Source organism: Mesoplodon mirus (assembly GCF_964341445.2).
Source record: "Mesoplodon mirus genome assembly, chromosome: 1".
Taxonomy (NCBI): domain Eukaryota; kingdom Metazoa; phylum Chordata; class Mammalia; order Artiodactyla; family Ziphiidae; genus Mesoplodon; species Mesoplodon mirus.
The window spans coordinates 80,022,689-80,041,710 of NC_138976.1; the positions used below are offsets into that span (position 1 = coordinate 80,022,689).

The following is a 19,022-nucleotide window of genomic DNA, read 5'->3' on the forward strand; positions in this document are numbered from 1 at the left end:
AAAAAAAAGTCATGAAGAACCTAGGGGCAAGATGGGAATAAAGACACAGACCTACTAGAGAATGGACTTGAGGATATGGGGAGGGGAAAGGGTAAGCTGTGACAAAGCGACAGAGTGGCATGGACATACATACACTACCAAATGTAAAATAGCTAGCTAGTGGGAAGCAGCTGCAGAGCACAGGGAGATCAGCTCAGTGCTTTGTGACCACCTAGAGGGGTGGGATAGGGAGGGTGGGAGGGAGACTCAAGAGGGAAGAGATATAGGGATATATGTATATGTATAACTGGTTCACTTTGTTATAAAGCAGAAACTAACACAGCATTGTAAAGCAATTACACTCCAATAAAGATGTTAAAAAAAAAAAAGAAAGTGTGCTGACTCTTTGTTTATACTGTTAGAGAAGCAGTCACAGAGGTCTGGAAGAATCTCAGGGAAGATCGGTCAAGTCCAGCAGATACTCCTGCCTTGCCTGGTGACCCTGGACAAGTCACATATCCTGTTCTGTTTCCTCATCTGTGAAATGAGAACATTGGACCTCAAGATCTAAGTCCTTCATGCTACCCTTTGGTGCCTTTGTAACATGAATTCACTGGATTCTACTTTTATAGGCTGACAGTTTATTTTAAAAAGCAGTCTCACTTTATCTTTTCTATTAATCTGTTTGATATGAATTGAGCTAATATAGCAATTTTCATCTCCATCCAGAAGCTTCAGAAATCATTGAGAGCTCACATTTTTATCTGTTTATCTCCCATTACTGTGCCTGAGTGGATTTTGTGTTGCAATATATATTACCTTATTTTGTTAGATGGCCAAGCTATTTCACCATGGCCCAAAGAGCAGTTTATTCTGTTCCATAGCAACAAGCCTTTTGCCCACATTTGCCATCTGGTGTTTGAAGCTGTATCTTGTGGAGATTTTTTTTCATTAGCTGACAGTCATTACTCATCTGCTTTTGGCTTTAGTATATTTGACATTCTCATTATTTCTCATCCTAAATAGTCTCTGTTTTAAGTAAGAGAGCACTTGGAGTTGTTTGCTTAATAGAAGGGATTCAGTTTCCTCATCTGGAAAACAAGGGCGTTGAATGAGGTTCCTGCCAGTTGGCACCATCTATGATTTTATGAAACTTGGGTTTTAATGACTTATGTATGTGATTGACAGCCCACCTAGACTGTGGTCTGTGAAGAGGAAGGCCATGCCATAATAGGCTCTCTTGATGATGAATAACTGAGTAAGTGAATGAATGGCCACATAAGCCCAGGTAACATCAAGATGAGAGAGCCATTGCCCCATAAAGGCAATATCAATGGTATTTTGTAATTTTCCACATTCATTTTCCACAGTATTTTTAGAGGTTTCCTAAAAATAAATCTCAAGGCCATGACCTACAAAGCCCCTTGCTACCTCCTCCATCTGATTTTTTACTACACTTTCTTCTAGTCTTTATACTATATCCCCACTGGTCGTCCTGGTATTTCAAAACATGCCAAGCATCTAATTTAAGTTTAATTTAAATATACGTATCAGGGTCCTTGTACTGGCTCTTTCCTCTGCCTGGAATGCTCTTCCAAGAATATGCAAGTGGTTTATTCCCTTCATGCAAATCTGTGCTCAAACATCATCTCTCAGAGAGACTATCACATCCCACATCTTATTGTATCCATTTACTTTGCTTTATTTTTCATCATAGCACTCACTAATATATGCAATGTGTCTTATATTCATCTATCAATTTATTGTTCCTAGCCCCTGGAATAGTGCTTTGCACACAGGAGTCACTCAAGCAGTAATTGTTGAGTGAATACATGAATGAGAAGAAGAAAAAAATATCAAGTACTTGATTTGTGAATTAAGGTTCTCTCCAACTCCACTGTTAACGTACACACCTGTCTATAACACAACTTGTAGTTTTTTTGCCTCTATGCCTCTGCACCTATCATTATTTACCCCTTCTATCCCTTTCCCTCTAATTCTGGATACTTGTAAGTCCCAAATCCTACCCATCATTGTCTGAGTTCTGTCTTTTCTTTGAAACCTTCACTGACCAGGCCCACTATCTCTTCATCTGAACTGGTGGGACCAATGGCACTCTGTCATCATGCCCTCCCCCATCTGATTCATTATCTGTCTCTGCGTATCTTAACTCCCCAACCATAGGTCTATGAGTAGAGATTATTTTTATGTATTTCTATTTTGTTTTACTTTACATTTTCATGTATATTTTAAATGGAATTGACTTTATTGTTTTAGATAGAATAAAACATTTACTCTTAACAATTTTGAATCTGCAAAGATATAAAGATGAAAGCAAAAATTACCCCCAAATTCTACTGTAAAGAGAAAATAACCACTGTGAACATTTAGACACAGCAACCCCCTCACACACACCATATTCTTATAAAAAATTGGATACCATATATGTTATCTAGTACCTTAATTTTTTTTTGCATTTTTTAAAAAAAACCTTAAGATTATATCGAGGATAATTCAGTAAATTTGTCTTCACTGATACTTTTAATTGCTGCAGTTTCATCATATTTAACCAATCCCTTATTTGACTGACTCTGAAATTATCTGCAATTTTTAGCTATTGCAAATGTTTGATGTATATTTTTGGGGTAAGCGGGATGAGAGATTTGAAGAGAGGGTAGACTTGAAATCATCATGGTGGAGGGATGGAACATGAATTGACTAGAGAAATACTCTTCACATTTGTTTTTACTAATGTGCCCCCTAAAAGAATTTTGAAAAATTCTGTTTGCTTTTGCATTTTTAGAAGTTGGTATGTATAGTTTTTATTAAATTTTAAAATGTTTAAAGCTTATAATTTCCGGCAAATTGTAAATATATACATGTTAAAATTAAGCTATGCTATTACTTTTTAAAAGATGTCTGATGGAATCAAAATATAGTGGTTTGATATCTACCTTAATCTATTTTTCAAAAAATCATGAACTAGCTCCTTATTAATGATCTGATATGGTATACAGTTCCTTTTTCTTCTAGAATTACTAATTCTATTCTCCTTTTCTTACAGAGTTTGTGCTAATACAGTATAGTTTTACACTTCAAAGCCTTTTACTGGTCAACAATTGCAATGAAATTTGTGTGCATAAATTTAAATATTTAAAATTTCCTGGGACCACAAGGAAATTTTAAAATGTGTATTACACATTTTGAAAAGTAATTTGTTAAATGTATTAATAAAATAAAAAAGCTGTTTTTCTCTTCCAACTAGGTAATGTATCTATGGATGAGTGTTACTTGTTAGTAGAATTAAATAGGAGCAGTATCAGTTTTTTTCTTATTTTTCATTTTTATAGATGTAAGTGCTGAGAAACATTTTCACATTAATCAAGTAGATGGGAAAGGGCAGAGTTTTGTTATAGCGATTTTCCTCAATCCTTTGAACTCCTTTTGAGTTACTTGATAAAAAAAATTGTGTATAAATTTATTACTAAAAAATACTTCTAATGATCTGTCAGTGGATAAGCAATTAGGCCTCCTGTCAATTTTATTGACAGTAAAGACAGGGCTGGAGAAATGTCTTAGGGGGCCAGGCACAGACGTTGGCTGGAGCATCTTTGAACTTGATGACTATGGATATTCTGTCTACTGTGTGGTGTGCTTGCCCCAGTGCTGCCTGGCTCCTCAGGTGCAGCCCAGAGAAGCAGGGCTGGGTTTCATCAGGGTTGAAAATTCAGCACATGTGTGTTAACTAAAAGATATAAGAAATATGAAAAAATAGCTGGTGGAATCCAGGCTGGACAAGGAAAGTGGTGAAAGATGGACTGGGGGAAAGCAGAGAGGAGAAAGTAAAGGAAGGGCTCTTTAAGGTGTGGCAAACAGGAAAAAGAAGAAATGGTGGTCAGTTGTGTGATTCCGTAGTTTTAGAGGTAGAACAGTTATGGGTCGTGAACATGCCCAAGGTGTGGCCATGACGTGAAGTTCATAAACTTCATTTGTTCATAAACAGATCACATGAAGATGAGTTCATGGAAGTAGGTGCTATGATCTCAAAAGGGTTGTCCATGTTTATATGATAAGGAGTGAAGGCAGGGCTTGCAGTGGAGAGATAGAGTGTGGGGCAGGCGTCAACAGATTTGAACAATGAGAGAAGGGTGGTAAAGCAGAACAACAAAGAAAGAGGAAGAATGCCTTGAAAGCTGAAAGGAGTGGGTCTTAAGGGAGCTTTCCATGTTTACAAGAAGCTGCAGGAAAAATGGTTTAGAAATGGCCATGGTGGGTATGGAAACTCATTGCCTGACCCTGATGTATGAATACCTGTCATTTGAGAAGGGTAGGGAAGGCCATGTCCTCAGGGAAGAGCCCCAGTTATCAGGAGGGAGAAACTCAGAGCAGATATTGAAGACACAGGGAAATTTGCTGTTGACGGATGGGCAGTAACAAGAGGTCACAGTGAAGTGGAGAGTGGTAGGAGCAGGTCAGGAACAAGAAAGTAGCACAGAGCTTTTTGAAGAGAATGTTACAGATCAAGATCCCTGCTGTGTATTTGAGGAGCAGGTGAATTCTAGTTTTCATGTTGACTGAAGAAAACAGAAAGAGGGCAGGTAGATTTAGTCCAGTGGTCTCTGAGGAGTAGGGCCTTTGCCCAACTACTCAACATCAGCTTTAAGTTCATTTAAGATGTGTCTTGCTTGGTTGAAATAATTGAGGCTTACATGCTGCAGACATGCTGAATTATTATTTTAACATATTTTTGCTTTTTATTGCCAGTATATCATTGGGATTATTTTTGCGCCTGTATTTATTATTAATTATTTATTTAATAATTACATTACAAAAGGCATTGGCTTATATTATAATTTTTATTCTCTGTATATCTGTGTTTATGTATATTGTATATTTTGTCAGGTTTTGGTATGAGGATTATGGTAGTTTTAAGAAACAGAGAGGTGTCCATTGTTTTCCATGCTCTGGAGCTCTTAGCACAGACATTTTCTGTTCTTTGTAAGCTAGAAAGAACTTTGCTATAAAATTCTCTGAATGTGTGCTATCTAATATGGCATAATAAGCACCTGAAATGCAGCTAATATGACTGAGGAACTGAATTTTTAAATTTATTATTTTTATTTTAAATTTAATTTCTCATTTAAAAATTGATACTCATCTCAGTGTTTCAGTGTTTTGGGGACAAACTGGTTATGTGAGTCTATGTTTTGTAGATTATGTAAAGTCTAAATATACAGATGAAGTATTTCTAATGAAAATTTACCAGCCAGATTGAAATGTACTTTAAATGCAAAATATACCCTGGATTTTAAAGACTAAGAAAAAGTAAAATTAATAACTTTTACATTGATTTTATGTTGACATGATAATTTTTTGTCATAGCCACCTATGTTGTTAAATAAAAGATGTTATTGAAATTAATTTTACTGTTCCTTTTTACACTTTTAGTGTGGCTATTAGAAAATTTAAAATTATAAATGTGGCTTGCATTTGTGACAGGCATTATATTTCTATTAGACAGCATGGTTCTGAACCATGAGCTTTTCTAAAAGGTAGTAAAACTTCCTCAGTTTCTTTTTTTTTAATTTTCATATCTGCTTTTATTTATTTTTAATTAATTTTTATTGGAGTATAGTTGATTTACAATGTTGTGTTAGTTTCTACTGTACAGCAAAGTGAATCAGTTATACATATACATATATCCACTCTTTTCTAGATTCTTTTTCCATTTAGGTTATTACAGAGTATTGAGTAGAGTTCCCTGTGCTATGCAGCAGTTCCTTATTAGTTATATACAGTAGTGTGTATTTGTCAATCCCAATCTCCCAATTTATCCCTCTCCTCATTTTCTTATAGAGTTACTGGTTCATTCAGTTTTCCTATCTCTCCAGAGTAAATTTTGATCATTTATATTTTCCTCAAAAGTATTTATTTCAAATGTATGAATCTAGTACTTTACAAATATTTCCTTTCTTCCTCCCTCCCTCCCTCCCTCCCTTCCTTTCGGTAATGGTAAATGTTAAATCAGCTCTAAGATACATTGATAAAATTCTGTTTTTGTGATTTTCAATTAATTTTGTATCTGCTTTGACATTTATTGATTCAAATATATTTTTAGAATCATCCAATTACTTTTCTTTTTTTTTTTTTTTTTGCGGTATGCGGGCCTCTCACTGTTGTGGCCTCTCCCGTTGCAGAGCACAGGCTCCGGATGCACAGGCCCAGCGGCCATGGCTCACGGGCCCAGCCGCTCCACGGCATATGGGATCCTCCCAGACCGGGGCACGAACCCGTATCCCCTGCATCGGCAGGCGGACTCTCAACCACTGCGCCACCAGGGAGGCCCTACTTTTCTTTATTTGTAGGAATTACATTTTTATTTTCTCTTCTGATAAAAATTGCTGTTTTTAAAAAAGGATATCAATGAATAGAGAAGTCAATATTTATTTTATTTTATTTTCTGTTCCACAAACTATTTTTCCTGCAGTATATTGCCTTCTAATTGTTTAGATAAATTTTATATAAAAGTTTTCTTTCAATATTTCATGTTCCATGAAACATTTATTTTTACAATATTGCATTTAAAAATGAAACAGGATATGTCCTGCACATATATTTCATTTTTCTTTGTCCTTTCTTGCTTTGCAATCCACTTTTACAGAGAAAGCAATCACACTGAACTTAAAAAGAATCAACAATAGATGCAATGTATCTACCATTTAAATGTTCCAGGGATGTGCTAACTTCTTAATTGAAATTACTATATTTAGCCTTCACAGTAGCTCTGTGAAGTATGTACTGATGGTATCCTCAGTTTGCAGATGAGGAAACCAGACCAAGAGGGATTGGAACCCATCCAGGGTTTCCCACCTATTGCCCACGGACTCACACTCTCCATGGGAGAGATCATTCTGTTAGTTTCTCATGCACACTACTAGAAAAATATAGCAGACCTCTTTATAGCAGATGTCTAGCATCAGAACATCAACATAGTTCATGCTAAGATTCCACTGTCAGGCAATTATTACATGCAGTTATGTTCAGTGTTAATAAATTGTCCCGTGGTATACTACTACTGTGTTCTGGACTTGGGATCCTATAACAGCCTAACAAAAATCTTTCATTCATCTGCAGTGAGGTACACTTTCTATAAACAATTGTTTCCTTTAATCATTTGGGGGGCGGGGAGAAATAGATACCAATTAGCCATTTTTAATACTGTGTATCTTCAAATTAGAATTTTTGAAGTCTTACTTATATCTATAGAATGGCAGAAAAGGAGAAACTTCATACAGTTTACTTCTTTGGGCAAGCAAAGGCAAATCCCTGTCTTTTTGCCTCTGAACTCTATCCCATTTGCTGTCAAATACCTTTTAAAATTAATTTAGCTATGGTATAGTCTCTTTTAAGATTTAGATATTTAATAACAACAAATGACTATGGTTCATTAATTTGTGATTCTTTTCTTTCTTTTTTTTTAAAGATAGTGTTTTTGGAAGGAGCGTCCCAACAAGAAAAGCTGGCCAAAGAATGGTGTTTCAAGCCATGTGAAATAAGAGAACTGAGCCACCAGTAAGTCAGAGCCAACATTTTTCCCTTTTACTTGATGCTGTTAAATAGCCTCAGATGATAAGAACCTGTCTTGAGAGACAGAGAGGCTTTTTTTTTTTTAAGGATGAGGTGGGAAAGAGAAGGTAAATAGAGAACATGGAGCTGAAAGACAGAAACTTTGAAAACTAGAGGCTGCCATCACTCATTTACTTCTTCAGCAAATATTTGTTGAGCTTATTATGTGTTGTGTAGGAATAGGATCTGGAGGTGAAAATGATCTACAGAGCCTTGGTCCTCACTGGGTTTACGGCCCATGGGAGACAGTGAGCATAAACAAGTGCACAGATATGTAAGCATGACAGTGATGCCTTCTATAAAGGAAGTAACGAGGGAGCATGATAGAGATAAACTAGTGCTGTGGAGGGGAGTTTGGGGAGGAATAACTCTGACAGTGTGCTTAGGGAAGACCTATCTCCAAAAGTAGCATTTGAGCTACAATTTTATGTTCCAGCTACTTTAGTGGTTAATATTTGTGCCAAATGTGTTTCCTGTTGATTGGTCTACTCTCTTCATAGCCTGGGTGATTTGTCTTATAGAAATGGGCATACTTCTTTTAAACTCAAAGATTTTGTCTGGTTTCAGGCCAAGTATGTTTCCAAAGTCAATGAAAGTTCCAAAGTCAACCGAAATCGTTTTCATTCTAAAAACACTTTTATAACTTGGGAAGTGGCTTTAGAGTAATGTAGTGAGAACACTGAATTAGGAATTAGAACACCTGCCATGAATCCTCACCCTACAGCTCTGTAGCTGTTAGATGGAAAGCAAGCCACTTCCCCTGTTTGACCTCATCTCCTGGGCTGTTGGCAAAGGATTGTCCTAGATTGTGGTAGACACCTTGTCCACTGCAGGAGGACTTTGAATTGTGTTCCCCCTTAGTCTTTGAGGCAGAGGAGCTGGCCACAGTCCAGAGAGATGGGGTGACTGACCCTAAAGTTTTGTTGCATTTATACTCACATCTCCTCCTCCTTCCCTTTCTGTGCTGCCTCCCTGTTGGCTTAGAAGCATGTGGCCAATGGGCACGCAGATGAGTCCAATGGGCATGGAGATCATTTTAGGCGCCTCTGCTGTTGCCATCTGTTTCCTCTGCTAGATTTTCTTGAGAATATAGGTTGAGGAATAACTGACATTTATAAGTCACCTTCTTGCATTGCTTTGTCATGAAAGATTAGAAGGTGGCTTGCGAGTGGATGAGATGGAGGTTGGGAGAGGGTGGGAGGATGGTGGAGTGGCTGGAGGATGGGCAGTGAGGTGAACACATCTGTGGGTCTTCATATCCTTTTGTCCCTCTTTATGAGGCTGCTTTTGGAGTTAAATACATCTAACAAATGCATATTCCAGGAGACCTATAAGCACTACACACAGAAAAGTGAGAAGGTAAGAAAAATTGTGAACTTTGGTGGAAGACTAAAATCTTTGAAGAAAAATTATATTTAAAATGCAAAGTAATTTTTATATCAAACCTATAAGATAGGTACAGTTGTATTTCTTCAAGTCAGGATTAAAATACATGATGTCTCTGACAGACTGTTTAATAGAATCAATGTACCTACAGGTATCTCAGCACCGTGTGGATTTTTTTTTAAATGAAAATTACAGCTGGAGCACTCTGAGCTGTGCTTTGATAGGAGTGGATCAGACTATGACCATGGACCAGAGAGAGATTGACAGGGCCAGGATTAGGGTGAGGCAAGTGAGGCATTCACCTTGAGCACAGAATTTAAGGATTTTGGGGAGGGCAAAAAACTTACTAATCAAGATAAATAATACTTTAATGCAGTTTAATGCAGTATTTTTAAAAATCAAAATTAATGCAAAAACCCCACAATGAACAAAATACCAAAATTTTTAATAAGGACAAGATGTTGTTTGTTTCACACCCTTGCATTTTTGTGCAATGAAAGAGTGGTTTTCAAACAGCCCAGGATTCCCAGGCCCTTGGGACCATTGCATCCCCAGCAGTGCATGTTGATGAGGGTTGCCAATAGTGTGCAAGCAGCCTGAGTAACTTAGGCTGTTCTATAGAAGTTCATGTATTTTGATTGTAGGGCTTTTTCTAGCATTTTCCACTTGGTTAAAAGACAGGTGGGTGTTCTGACAAGTGTATACAGGGGCACATATTGTTCTTTCTCTTTTTTTACCAGGTTCTGGTACAGCCTAGGCAGCACTGCAAGTTTGGGATGTGAAGTTGATGGTTTTTATCCGGGGAAAGTTGAGATTTTCTGAGGAAGTTAGGATAGTGATTAAGTAAAGTGAAAAGAGCAAAGTGGAAAAGCAGAAGGAGAAAGGAGAGCATTTTCACCTTCTCCTGCTTCAGCCTTCAAGCCCCCCTGCTTTGCCTGCAGTTTGACTTTTGATAGCAACCATTTAGCTGCAAGTGGTATCTTTTTTTTTTTTAATTTTTTTTTTTTTTTTTTTTTTGCGGTACGCGGGCCTCTCACTATTGTGGCCTCTCCCATTGCAGAGCACACGCTCCAGACGCGCAGGCCCAGCGGCTGTGGCCCACGGGCCCAGCCACTCCGCAGCATGTGGGATCTTCCCGGACCGGGGCACGAACCTGTGTCCCCTGCATCGGCAGGCAGACTCTCAACCACTGCGCCACCAGGGAAGCCCTGCAAATGATATCTTGAGGGGAGTTCTAAGCCTGGCTGGGCCACTAATCATCCTCAAGCTTCCTTTGATCTTTCCATAGAATGAGTAGCTGGGCCAGTGACCGCTAATCTCACGTGCAGCTCTGACAGTCCACACACTCCTGCATGTACTGCTATCTGTAGTAATCCTGGAATATAACTTTCATTATGTGAATGTTTCTATTAATAAGCATTTCATAATACTTCCTGTTTCCTAAAAAGGATTACTAGGCTTTCTGGGTGAAAGTTAAACTTCTGATACAGTAAATCCTTGCTCCCTGTCGCCTCTGAAGACTTTGTACCTGTGTTATCTCCTTGAGTTCTTTCATCTCTGGTACCTTCAGAATATGCTCAGGTTTCTCCTACATGGAAAACAAAAAGTGACTTTCACTCTTCCCCTACATTACCATTCTAACTTTCACTACCGAATAGTTTTTGCCCAGTACTTTCTCTACACCTGTCTTTCCTGTTCATGGCTCTCTCCTCAGCACCTAGGACAGTAACTAAAACATACTAGGACTGGGTAAGTACTTAGATAATAAAGGACTGCATCCATGTGAAATCAGGTGTCATTGTATGGAAATGAAAGCTCGCAGGGTCTGGACTCTTGCAGTTTTTAACACTGGTCACTGTCCTGCACTCCTTCCCCAAATTGCTGTCCTCAGCAACTCTCTGTCATAGGTGTCTATCTTCCTGACAATGATTCTGTCTAGATTGAGCATGACCTCTTCCTCAATCCTACTCTTTAAGTGGAGGCTACTGCTCAAGGTTTAGTTTCATTCTTTCTTCCACAGAAATCTCCGGCACCACCAACTTCTAGGGTTACCTAATCAGGGGAGACTGTCAAATCTGAATGCCATCTTTAACTCTGTGACCTCTTATCCCATGTGTTCAATTGCTTTTTGGAGACTTGCAGGTCATACTTTGACTGTAGGCTTAGTATGACATTGTCCCTCCCTCAAAATGGACTTTCCTTTTAAATTCTCTGTACTTCATGTCATTTATTCAGCATCACATGCTCAGAAACTTACTCTGACTCTTTCCTCTGCTAACTAGAGCTAATAAAAATCAAGTTCTTTCTCTCGTATTTATCCTTTTCCTTTATTCAGAAGTGCTCTCATGCTTGAGAGATTGAAAGAGTGTCCCCACACGTGCCTGCCACCACCAGATTCAACTTCCTAAACCTGGGGTTCAATATGTCACAGTTCTGCCAAAGAAGATAAAAAACAAAGGATCAAATATTCTCATGATCCCCTCCTTCTTGGCTACAGAATAACAAATACATGTTAATTCACTAAATTGAGTATTCAAGACCCTTTCTTAAAAAAAATTTTTTGTAGTTGTTTTTTAGGAAACATTTTTTATATAGTAAAGTGCACAGATCTTATATAATTTGATAAACTTTGACAAATATATATTTGTCAAACATACCAATCAAGATATAAAACATTCCTGTCATCCTAGAAAGTTCCCCTGTGCTGCTTCCAGTCACTGTCCAGCCCCTTATCAGCAGCTACTGTTTGATTTCTATCACTTAGATTTAATTTTGCCTGTTTTTGAACATCACATAAATGTAATAACTCAATATGTACTCTTCTGTGTCTGGATTCTTCCATTCAAAATAATGTTTTTGAGATTCACCCATATTGTTATGTATACTAGTAGTCCAATCTTTTTCATTGCGAATAGTGTTTCATTGTATCAATAGACCAGTTTGTTTATCTATGTTCCTGTGGCATTTGGATTGTTCCCCCCCCCCCAGCCCTTTTGTTATTGGTGTATAATTGCTTTACAATGTTGTGTTAGTTTCTGCTGTACTAACTAATGAAGTGAATCGGCTATATGTGTATATCTGTCCTCTCCCTCTTGGATACCTCCCTCCCACCCCACCCACCATCCCACCCGTCTAGGTCATCACAGAGCACCGAGCTGAGCTTCCTGTGCTTTACAGCAGGTTCCCACTAGCTATCTATTTTACACACGGTAGTGTACATAATCTCCCTAATCTCCCAATCTCAATCATAATTTCCCAGTTCTTCCCACCCTCCCCTTCCCTCCATGTCCACATGTCCATTCTCTACATTTACGTCTCTATTCCTGCCCTGGAAGTGGGTTCATCTGTACCATTTTTCTGGATTCCACATATATGCATTAGTATACAATATTTTTTCTTCTCTTTCTGACTTACTTCACTCTGTATGACAGACTCTAGGTCCATCCACATCTCTACAAATGACCCAATTTCATTCATTTGTATGGCTGAGTAATATTCCATTGTATATATGTACCACATCTTCCTTATCCATTCATCTGTCATTGGACATTTAGGTTGTTTCCATGTCCTGGCTATTGTAAATTTGAGGTTAGTATGAATAAATCCCCCATAAAGTCTTATATGATCCTTTTTGTAAACATATGTTTTATTTCACTTGGGTAAATTACTAGGAGTGAAATTGTTCCTTCTGTCTCTCTGTGTTTGTCTCTCTTACACACACACATACACACGTACACACATCCTCTCTCACCCCTGATGTCCTCAACTAGATTATAATCTCTTTGAGGACAAGAAGATGTCTTATTTTTCTTTGGACTCAAGGTGTAGCACAGTTTCTTAAACATAGTAGATACTTGGGAAATATTATTTGATTGAACAATTCAACTACATGAAGAAGTCACACTGCCATTCCATGTTATGATGATGGGGACAGTAAAAGCCCCCAGGACTGAAGTGTTCTGAAGAGGTCAGTGACTGACGCCAAACAGGAATCTGTATTTCCTTCTCCCTCTCTGCACGCCCCCTCGTTGTAGGCCCACTTACTGCAGCCTTCTTGAAGTGCTTGTAGGTTGCCACTGCTTTTCATTTCCAGAGTGAATGAAAAATTCAGAGTGTAGTGACGAAGAATACTGAGGCTACTGCCTGGGTTTGAGTCTAGGCTCTAGAGCTGAAGTTGAATGATTACTCTTTTCAAGCTATTTAAATTTCCTGAGCTTGAGTTTACTCTTGTGAAGATGGGGATTACAATACTACTTCTTAAGTTTGTTGTGAGCATTACATCATCATCACAACTAATTTTTTTGGTGCTTTCCGTTATCTAGGCACTGTTTTTGCAAATATTAACTCAATCCTCACAACAGCCCTACGGTGAAACTCTATCTCTGTTTTACGTAAGGGGAAACTGAGTCACAGAACAGTTAAAGAATATCCCACTGCTGGTTTATGGTGGGGCATAAATTCAAAATCAGGCAGTATCAGTCAAGAATGTGTATACTCAAACCTTATAATAAACTGCCTTCCACAAATAAGATGATGTACGTAGAATGCTGTGCCCAGTGCCCAGTACATGTCCGACTTCAGTAAACATTACCTGCTGTCACCATCATCCTTATCATCATCACCACCATTCCTAGTTCTCATTTTAAAAAAATAAAGCATTTATAGATACCCGTGGCTTTATTTGTCTTCCATTTAAGTGGTATACATTTTGAATTGGTACCATATGGGATTCTTTATTATGTCCAATTCTGAGTTCGAGTTCCTTATGTATATAAAAATGTAACTAATATTTCCTTGCGGTGATGGTGGTGGTGGTGGTGCATACTGTATTTTAACAAATATCTGCTTGGATGCAATTAGACAATAGACACCAGTGAACCAGATTATTTCTTTAGAAAAGCTTTAAGTGTCTATTAGCATTGGGCTGCCTCAATTCTGTGGGCAGTGCCTCTGAAAACTCTAAAAAACATCGTTCTAGGACTCGCTGTTATAAGAGTTAATAGAAATAGGAAAATTGATGGGTGGAACAGTGGAGTGATCAGAAACATGTGGAGCATGGTTGTCATAGCATTGCACCTGTATCTTCACTTAACTGTTTATACCACTCACCCACTGACACTCTCGTCTTCTCAGATTGCCCTTCCCTAACCAGCCTCAGTTGGCTTTTGTTGCTTCTCTTTCAGAACTCAGCCCCTCCATCACATGGGACAGGACTAGATTTCTTGCAGTCAGCCAAGGTCAAGGTGACCATTGGGACTAAAATTGTGGCCATTCTGTTTCTCATCATCAGTCATCCTTAGTGACTTGTGTGTAATTCCTCATCATGGCTCTAGAAGTTTTGACCTCCTCTCTCATCTTTGCCCTCTGTCCTACAACCCCCAATTGTGAGAACAAAGTCATACAATTAAACTGTAGCTTCACACATTTCTTGTGCAACGACTGCTTTGCTTCTGCTCAGTGCTGTGCTTTTTCCTCCTTTCATGATCTCTGGTAAACTTTATACCAAGACATTCCAATTTAGGACTGTTACCTCTCCTAGCAGAGTTTCATTTTTATTTTCTGATCTCTAAATAATAGAATAATTTACATTCATCTGATTGCACTGACTCTAAACCTGGGTGGAGTAAACAGTTAAATCACTGTATAGAGAAAATGTGATTTAAAGATATGGAAAATGACTAAAGATGTTATTAAATTCTTTTCTCCTTATCTTAATTTCCAGTGAGTTCTTCATGCCTGGGCTGGTTGATACACACATCCATGCCCCTCAGTACTGTTTGGCTGGGAGTAACGTAGACCTCCCACTTTTGGAGTGGCTGACCAAGTACACATTTCCTACAGAACACAAATTCCAGAGCATCGACTTTGCTGAAGAAGTATATACCAGAGTTGTTGTAAGTATCCTGCTTATGAGTATTGGTGCATTGTGTTCAGTCATCTATAGAAACATCCATTTCTTGGGGGCAGATTTAAGTTATTAAAAATAGGCAGTTAAGGCTATAATAGACTGTACAGACTTTTTTAGTTCTTTCACAGCTCAGTGAGTTTCTGACCACTTCACCTGCATAGCTAGCCACTAGCAAAGAGACAGCTTGAATCTAAATCCTCAAATCCCCTGGGTTCTCATCACTCTCACTTCTCATTTTACTTTACTAAATTTGGGTTTAATGCATATGTGTGTCCCTTTACTCTTGCCAATCCACAGTGCTGTTCTAGGTACCATATGGAATAGCTGTGTAACCTTTAGAAAGTTTTGTGACTCATTTTCCCCATTTGTAAAAAAACAGAGATAATGATAGTACCTACTTGTTAGGATTGTTATGATAATTAAGGGAGTTAATATTTGTTAAGCTCTTAAAATAGTGCCTGACATATGTATTTGCTTTACAAAATTCCCAAGGAAATCTAAAATTAAACTTTCAAGTTATAGTGAGAAGGGTATCACATTATTTTGGTAGCTTGGAAAGGAAGGAAAATAGGATGGTCCCCTCTTGCAGGGCCTGCGGGAATGTGATGAGCATTAACCCAGTAGAGGGAGCTATGGAGCTAGTTCAGTCAGAGAACAGTGGCTGTGGTGTGTGCCAACTAAAGGCCCTGAAATGTCCTTCCTTCCACTCTATCAGGAAAATCAGTTCCCTTTATTCTACTCCAACCCTATGCCCAGTCCACTCAGCAGCCAGAAATAACTTCTGCAGCTGAGAATTAAAGCTGCAAATACCCTATCTGACCGCTAACTCTTGTTATCTAGCATACTTAGTCTGAACATTCCTGCATTTTTATTGGACCCACTGATGGTTTTTCTCTTAAAGTAATGGTGTGAGGGTGATAATATTATAAGCCTTATACAGTGACCTAGCCACCCTGCCAGTTTCCCAGATCTTGCATCATCCAAGCCTTAAAGAGTAAAAGCAAGTGCTATCATTTATATACTTGCCTTGCTTAGTTATAAATTCAGTGTAATTGTGGACTTTACATATTTAGCACGGATCCACATGACACCAGGAAAACTGAGAAGGACTAAGCCTGTGTTGGAAGTTGCTAGTGCATTGTGTTAATGAATTGTGTTAACCACATCAAATCTTTTTATTCTCAAAATTTATTTATACCTTGCATTGTTCTGAAAAGGGTTAGAGATATCTTAAAATTGCATTGTATACAAGAGAAGAAAATGAGTCATGAAATCACAGCAAAGGAAAAAAAAGGAGGAGGAAAAATAAAATAAAGCCAAGAGGTAAATGTATACCATGGGGGTCCATGCACTTGTTAGGATTTGTCACACATTTGGCTTTAACTGACCCAGAGAGGGAAATCAAAGTATTTGATGTCAGTGAGTACAAAATAGGTGTTATTCTCTACAAGTATTTTCGGTGTACACATCCTCTGTTTCTGATTATGAGCAGGCCCATAGACTTTAAGAGCTGGATGAGCTGAGAGTATAATTGACATTTGTTTAAGAAAGTTGAGATTTGTTAACTAGAACCTGTCCCTAAGGCTGAAGACTGCCTGTGGCAATGCAAAGGGGGTGCCAAGGCAGTACCCATGAACCAAGACATTTTTTGTTTTGTTTTTTATTTTCTGCCTCAGAAAACAGTCCTGGATCTATTCTTCAAGAAATGGGCAAGCCAGACCCCAGAGTTTTGCACCACAGATTTTGACAGTGATTATTTAATCTGAAAGTAATTTAAAGTATATATTAGCAAACATCTCCTAAGATTGTTAAGAAAAAAATCCCAGTAAGTCAGTCCTGGAATATCACCCTTTAAACATTGCAAACTGGGTGAGAGATTGCAGTTTCAAATTGGACTTTGGACTGGAATGAACCAAAAAGACTCGAAAGTTCAGGAATCTGTATATTATATAGATTATAGTCAAGGGACTGGAGAGTGAGATTCTTGGTAAATATGCCAAGACAAACTGGTTGCAAATATTCTCCTGGATAATAGAATGAATATGCTTACTCTATGGGGTTGTCAAATTCAGCAGATAAATTCAACTAATTCCAAAGAGGTGTCAGGTCATTAAAGTACAGGTGAAAAGACAAGGATTCAGGCCACTCTTTTCCCCTGTTTTAGCTCATGGAAATTGTTAAGGGGCCTGTTGATACTGGCGCTGAAGCTCAGTAGTAGTTTGCAATCTATTTTGAGCTCAAAAGGCTTGGTCTCAAGAATTGACAATTCTTATCAAGAATTGAAAGCAGGGGAAAGGTTGGGAAGCACAGCCAATATTTTGATGTTATTCCTGATAGATTTCTTTATAAATTGGAAAGTCATCATTAATGGAAAAGCCCTCTCAAAAGCTTATGAGAAACTAGGGTGGAACAGATGCCCGGGAACCCAAACATATAACATGCGAAGAAGAAAAGTAGCTGCATTTTAGACGGCTTACCTAGTAAGATTTTTCAGCCAAATTCTTTCCTTACTTTTTATTTATTTATTTATTTATTTATTTACGGTACGCGGGCCTCTCCCTGTTGTGGCCTCTCCCGTTGTGGAACACAGGCTCCGGACTCACAGGCTCAGCGGCCATGGCTCACGGGCCCATCCGCTCCGCGGCATGTGGGATCCTCCCGGACCGGGGCACGAACCCACATCCCCTGCATGGGCAGGCGGACTCCCAACCACCACGCCACCAGGGAAGCCCCTTTCCTTACTTTTTTAACTACATAAGTCACACACATGTGGCTGAACGCAGTGGGAACCAACAGGAGTAGCTTTGGGGTTCTTTCTTCTCCCCCTCCTTCCCTCTCTTCCTTCCTTTTTTTCCCCTCCTCTATGGGCTCTCCCTGTCCTGTCCCTTAAATGTAATTTGGGCCGATTCTTGAACTTTCTATTCTTTTAGTTTGTTCCAGTCCAATTTGAAACTGCAGTTTCTCATCTAGAAGCTTTTCTGTATGAGAAGTGTTTTCCCCACTGACTCAGAGGAAGGACTTGCTGTTGGTGGCTGGGTAGTACTTCCATTGTCATTGTTGCTAATTAGCTGAAATTTTCCATTTTGATCTCCTTCTTCAAGCCCCTGTTTTAGAAAGGTGTTTAAAGTGTTGAGAATTTAGAAAATGTCAGATTACACTTCTGTTTTAATTTTGAGTTTCATTTTATTTTGCTTAGTAAATGTAATGTGTGTGGTTATTTTTCTTGGGAATTAGTTTACTGTTATTTTATGACCCAATAAAAGGTCAATTTTTATGATTATTCTACACATTTTTAAACAGACTGTGTTTTCTCTGTCAATATGACTTTTAAAAATATCTGCTAGATTAGGTTGTTAAAAGTGTTAAACAAGTCTTGTATCATTTTCCTCTATAGTCTCCCACATAATAAGACAAGAAACTTAAATAGTCTTCCCTTCAAGATGCAGCCCCCTCACCATGTCCTGTGTTACATCACGTGAGATTTTAGTTCCTGGTTTTTTTTCTTTGCCATCTACATACATTTAATTTAAAATGTTTTTTTTTAATTTAATTTTTTTTATACAGCAGGTTCTTATTAGTTATCAGTTTTATACACTTCAGTGTATACATATCAATCCCAATCTCCCAATTCATCACACCACCACCCCCTGGCCACTTCCCCCCCTTGGTGTCCATATGTTTGTCCTCTACTTCTGTGTCTCAATTTCTGCCCTGCAAACCGGTTCATCTGTACCATTTTTCTAGGTTCCACATATATGCGTTAATATACGATATTTGTTTTTCTCTTTCTGACTTACTTCACTCTGTATGACAGTTTCTAGATCCATCCATGTCTCAACACATGACCCAGTTCCGTTCCTTTCTATGGCTGAGTAATATTCCACTGTATATATGTACCACTTCTTCTTTATCCATTCGTCTGTTGATGGGCATTTAGATTGCCTCCATGACCTGGCTATTGTAAATAGTGCTGCAGTGAACATTGGGGTGCATGTGTCTTTTTGAATTATGGTTTGCTCTGGGTATATGCCCAGTAGTGGAATTGCTGGATCATATGGTATTTTTATTTTTATTTTTTTAAGGAACCTCCATACTGTTCTCCATAATGGCTGTATCAATTTAC

The 19,022-nt window shown here is 38.3% G+C and overlaps 1 protein-coding gene across 3 annotated transcripts in view; it reads left to right on the forward strand.

Annotated features, from left to right (window-relative positions):
- The window catches only part of GDA (guanine deaminase), a gene marked incomplete at both ends in the record, with an annotated part of 145,315 nt that overhangs the window by 54,205 nt on the left and 72,088 nt on the right, over window positions 1-19,022 (forward strand). For 2 of the 3 annotated variants that reach the window (XM_082615576.1, XM_082615577.1), the window contains one exon: window positions 14,518-14,885. In XM_082615576.1, coding sequence (XP_082471702.1) covers window positions 14,676-14,885 — 210 coding nt within the window. Of the gene's footprint in view, window positions 1-7,462; window positions 7,552-14,517; window positions 14,886-19,022 lie in introns of those variants that run through there. The other variant, XM_082615578.1, reaches the window with a different exon arrangement.